General features: G+C 34.7%; 1 protein-coding gene across 1 annotated transcript in view; it reads right to left on the bottom strand.

Annotated features, from left to right (window-relative positions):
• The window catches only part of LOC106468326 (multiple C2 and transmembrane domain-containing protein 1-like), a 44313-nt gene extending 40382 nt beyond the window's left edge, over positions 1 to 3931 (bottom strand). The window contains exon 1 of the mRNA XM_022396661.1: positions 3711 to 3931. Coding sequence (XP_022252369.1) covers positions 3711 to 3735 — 25 coding nt within the window. The 5' untranslated portion in view covers positions 3736 to 3931. The remainder of the gene's footprint in view (positions 1 to 3710) is intronic.
• Positions 3932 to 6129: the final 2198 nt, after the last annotated feature.

Here is a 6129-nt window from a genome sequence, read left to right as displayed (position 1 = left end):
AAAACACATTTCAGTCGAATCAGTTATTACACAGTGTTTGTAAGCATCTTTTAGCCGAACCAGTTACTCTATAATAATTAGAAGGATATTTTGGTTGAGTCAACTTATTCCACGCTACTTGTGAGCATCTTTCACTCGAACAAGTCACTCCACAACGTTTTAAAACACATTTCAGTCGAATCAGTTATTACACAGTGTTTGTAAGCATCTTTTAGCCGAACCAGTTACTCTATAATAATTAGAAGGATATTTTGGTTGAGTCAACTTATTCCACGCTACTTGTGAGCATCTTTCACTCGAACAAGTCACTCCACAACGTTTTAAAACACATTTCAATCGAATCAGTTATTACACAGTGTTTGTAAGCATCTTCTAGTCGAACCAGTTATTGCACAATGCTTGTAAACATATTTCAGTTAAACCTATTATTCTATAATGTTTGTAAGCGTATTTAAATCGAACCAGGTTTTCACAATGATTGTAAGCGTCTTCCAGTCGAATCTGGTATTCCACAGTATTTGTAAGCGTCTTTTAATCGATACAGGTATTCCACATTGTTTGTAAGCGTCTTCCAGTCGATCCAGGTATTCCACATTGTTTGTGAGCATCTACCAGTCGAACCAGATATTGCACCACGTTTGTGAGCATCTACCAGTCGAACCAGATATTCCACAACGTTTGTAAGTGTCTTCCAATCGAATCTGGTATTCCACAATATTTGTAAGCGTCTTCTAATCGATCCAGGTATTCCACAATCTTTGTAAGTGTCTTCCAATCGATCCAGGTATTCCACATTGTTTGTAAGCATCTACCAGTCGAACCATATATTTCACAATGTTTGTAAGCGTCTTCCAGTCAAAGCTGGTATTCCACAATGATTGTAAGCGTCTTCAAGTCGAACCATATATTTCACAACGTTTGTAAGTGTCTTCCAATCGATCCAGGTATTCCACAATGTTTGTAAGCATCTACCAATCGATCCAGGTATTCCACAATGTTTGTAAGCATCTACCAATCGATCCAGGTATTCCACAATGTTTATAAGCATCTACCAGTCGAACCATATATTTCACAATGTTTGTAAGCGTCTTCCAGTCAAAGCTGGTATTCCACAATGATTGTAAGGGTCTTCAAGTCGATCCAGGTATTCCACATTGTTTGTAAACGTCTTCCAGTCGAAGCTGGTATTCCACAATGTTTGTAAGCATCTCACCTACGTAATAGTTACATGTGTGTTGCGCTTCTTGTAGTTAATGTAAGCATTAGAATGATCGTTTAATAACCTAATATGTCCGACACGTGAAGATTTCTTTGAGTTAATCAAGGAACGCATCTGTTTACTTTCAGTAAGCATCTGCATTTGGATGCGTTTTAAAGCTGGTCCTTCGTATTTTACTTTAGTATCCTTATAAATCTTTGTCTTGTGTACGTTTCTGTCGGGTTCTTATGCAGTTCAACTCTGAGGAATGACGACTTGAAGACGTTCCAGTTAAGAAACAAATATATAATAAAGTCTGTGAAATGGTGCAGCGATTTTTTTCCCCTTATTGTACTGCTGGGCCTTCAAATGGATAGTTTTCTTTTTTTTTTTATCAATATGCATGTATATATGTTTCTTTGGCTACGTATACGCGTGGATGTATATGTCGCTTTGCCTGCCTACATGTATGTATATAAATGGTGAAAACATTAAAATGTCTGTAGTATTACTATAAATACTCCACACGTTTATCTGAAGCGGTTTGTTCAAGAAGTTAAAAGATATAATGCACAACTGTAACATCTGTACAGTAATTACTGTTGATAAGTGACTGAATTTAAACCGTGTTTTTTAAACCTGGTATGTCTGCGGACTTACAACGCTAGAAACCGGGTTTCATAACATTATAACGTCCTTGCGGCTAAAAAAAAACATGTATGTTTGGTGATAGGACTCGATCTCGCGAGTCGAGTGCTCTAGAAAGCCTATGGCCGGCCCCGGTTCTTTATGGGAGGTGGTTAACACTTTGTCCGCTAGGATGAACATTTCATTATCTTAGAGTTTCATGCTTAGCTACAAAATAGGGCTATCTAGGATTTAGCCACCACTCCTATATAGCCCACAAACAGACCAAACGTTCTTTGAGCGTTTTTGCAGGAACGGACAGCGAACTCCGAACCCTCAGATTCCCAATATTATGTACGCTAACCATTAGGTCACTTCAATACAGGACATGTAGGTGAATGCAACAGTTTAAGACAGAATTAATACATGACGTGAATTTCTGATAAATCGGGGTTCTTTCCTAACATTTGAAATACAAAATATCAACAATTATTTTTATAACTAAGTACTAATTTATTTATTAATTAAATTATTTCAATAACTGAGTACGAATTTATTTGTTATCAAATTATTTCGGTAACTGAGTAGTGAGTACTGATTTATTATAAAATTATTTCCGTAACTGAGTACTAATTTATTTATAAAAAAATTATTTCAGTAACTAAGAACTGATTTATTTGTTATAAAATTATTTTGGTAACTGAGAGCTGATTTATTTGTTATAAAAGTATTTCGATAACTGAGAACTGATTTATTTGTTATAAAAGTATTTCGGTAACTGACCACTGATTTATTTGTTATAAAATTATTTCGGTAACTGAGTGCTGATTTATTTGTTATAAAAGTATTTCGATAACTAAGAACTGATTTATTTGTTTGCTGTTTTATTTGGGTTGTGCATACAACAGGGATCAAACAATGAATTTATGGCTTATAAGCTCTCAAGCTTATCTCTGAAACAAGGAATTGTTTAGCATCTATTTGCAACGGTATACTTTTGTACTAGAACATAAATATCATACATTGTTTGTTTGTTTTTAATTATGCACAAAGCTACACAAGGGCTATCTGTGCCCTGCCCACCACGGGTATCACCCTAATTCAGAAGTGATAAACTAGAGGAAAAAAAAAGCTAATCGACACCACTCACCACCAACTATTTTACCAACGAAAAGTGGGATTGACCAACTGTATGATAACTGGGTCTATGATCTATTGTTTTTAACAAGTTTCCTGGTGGGACAGGTTAGTTTAAGGATTACAAGCTGGCTTTACTCTAAAGCAATATATATATATAACATTGGATATACAGTAACTGGATTATCTGTATATTCTGTTTAACAATTAAACTTGTTAGCTTTGTACAACATTTAAATTTTGAAATAGTTACCACTGACTTTATACAACAATAATACCTACAACAACCAAACTAAGCAATAGTTACGACTGACTTTGTACAACAATAGTACCTACTCGTTAGCCTTCTGCAACAACCAAACTTAGCAATAATTACCACTGACTTTAGACAATAATTAAATTAGGCAATAGTTATCAATGACTTTGTACAACAATAGTACCTACTTGTTAGCTACCTACAACAACCAAAGTTAGCAATAGTTACCACTGACTTTAGACAATAATAGTACCTACTTGTTAGCCTTCTACAACAACCAAACTTAGCAATAGTTACCACTGACTTTAGACAATAATAGTACTTACTTGTTAGCTACCTACAACTACCAAACTTAGCAATAGTTACCACTGACTTTGCACAACAATAATACCTACTTTAGATATTTTCAACAATTAAACTTAGCAATAGTTACCACTGGCTTTGTACAACAATATTATTTACTTGTTAACTCTCTACAACAACCAAACTTACCAATCTGCCTCTTACAACAAAGCATGACTGTTGGGATAATTTCAAAAATCAATTCTTAGATTGATATCGGAAACGCATCTATAGCAGAGTTCTTTACGGAGAAGAGTAGCCCAATGTGACAAACCTTGTCTGCTAAGATGCTTTATTACTCAAGAGACATTTAAATTATCATATTTATTTACTCTCAACTAGTCTGTTTAAACAAAACATTTATAAAAACAATTCCGTTGGAAAATTCTTCTCTTTCCAAAGTCTCAATTCTGGTTTCCTGCAAGAGACGAAAACTGTAAGCATGAATGAAACTGACATGACGCCACCTATCGAGTTCTTTAGGTTAGCATAGGCTTGGAGCAGTCTCCTTCTAGATTAGTAAAAGTGCACCTGTAGTTGCCATAGTAACTCAGTTTTTTATTCCGATTTAATACTGCTAGCCAAGATCTTTAAGAAGTATTAGAAGTGTATACCTTAGCGCCATCTTTTGTCTAAATTGAGAATGAGAACAATTATTTTGGCATGCACACTGGAAATGTGAGTGACCCATAGAGTTTTGAAGTAATTTTTGGAATTTAAGTCAGTGAAAGCATATTTTGGGAGGCCTGAAGTACTGATTTAAACTACTAAACATTTTATTAAATAAATATTATAGTCAAAATCGTCAATCTACATATTGAACCCACTGTCTAAACCTTCAGTAAACATATTGAACCCACTGTCTAAATCTTCAGTCCACATATTTAACCCACTGTCTAAACCTTCTGTCCACATATTGAACCCACTGTCAAAATCTTCAGTCCACATATTTAACCCACTGTCTAAACCTTCAGTAAACATATTTAACCCACTGTCAAAATCTTCAGTCCATATATTGAACCCACTGTCTAAACCTTCTGTCCACATATTGAACCCACTGTCTAAACCTTCTGTCCACATATTGAACCCACTACCACTAAAGCATCTTCCCAGTGAGAAGAGTTGGCAGTTTGAATCCTACTGCAGTCTCAGTTTTAGCTTCTTCAGAAACATTCCTATCAGACGGTGTATTATCCTCAAAACCATTCTTCAGATAGATCTTTAAACTGGAAATAAATGGTTTCTTAGCCGATTGGCAGTAGTTCACGAATCTTACTATACTTTTAGGTGAAGCCCGAACTAAAGCAGCCGATATTCTTGGAATATATAAAACCACTGTATACTGGCCACTTTGGTTTTTTGGTGCGTGCGGAGAAACTAATATCCAACCTTGCTCTATAAAGACTACACTGTCATGTGCCAAGTTCATCTGTTTCATCAAAATGCACGATGTAGAAAAAAGTTCATAACTAACGATCCAAGAGCTTGTTGAATTTCGTACAAAGATATCCCACGGATATCTGCCATTCGATAAGGAAGGCTAAGATGTCTTTAAACCAGTGGATTCTTAAGAATGTAATTTACTGTATTAAGGAAGAGAGGTTGAGGTGCTTTTAAACCAGTGGATTATTTAGAGTAACTATTGCAAAATACGTAACAAAATACGAAACTTATTTAGTTATAATTATAGTATTTTGGCACTTGTGTATGAAGTTAAAATCATAAATAATACTCAACGTTAAACTAGTACACAATTAAAAACATTTTATTTCGGCCTATCTATGGCCTTCAAAAAGTTGACGACTCTACATGTTTCGACGTTACAAGGATGACGTTTAACATGACTATAACGATAGTATTGTGTTAATTTATGTACTTAACATGGGTATAATAATAGGATTGTGTTACTTATTTACTTAACATGGGTATAATAATAGGATTGTGTTACTTGTGTACTTAACATGAATATAACGATAGCATTGTGTTAATTTATGTACTGCACATGACTATAACGATAGGATTGTGTTACTTGTGTACTTAACATTACCATAGTAATAGGATTGTGTTACTTATGTATTTAAGATGACTATAATGATAGGGTTGTGTTACTTGTGTACTGCACATGACCATAATGATAAGGTTGTGTTACTTGTGTACTTTACATGATCATAATGATAGGATTATGTTACTTGTGTACTGCACATGACCATAATGACAGGATTGTGTTACTTGTGTACTGCACATGATCATAATGATAGGATTATGTTACTTGTGTACTGCACATGACCATAATGACAGGGTTGTGTTACTTGTGTTCTGCACATGATCATAATGATAGGATTATGTTACTTGTGTACTTTACATGATCATAATGACAGGGTTGTGTTACTTTTGTACTTTACATGATCATAATGATAGGGTTGTGTTACTTGTGTACTGCACATGACCATAATGATAAGGTTGTGTTACTTGTGTACTTTACATGACCATAATGATAGGGTTGTGTTACTTGTGTACTGCACATGATCATAATGATAAGGTTGTGTTACTTGTGTACTTTACATGACCA

Source organism: Limulus polyphemus, unplaced genomic scaffold, assembly GCF_000517525.1.
Source record: "Limulus polyphemus unplaced genomic scaffold, Limulus_polyphemus-2.1.2 Scaffold2964, whole genome shotgun sequence".
NCBI lineage: Eukaryota > Metazoa > Arthropoda > Merostomata > Xiphosura > Limulidae > Limulus > Limulus polyphemus.
The sequence above is the reverse complement of the archived record's forward strand: the minus strand, read 5'-3'. Positions and strand labels throughout refer to the sequence as shown.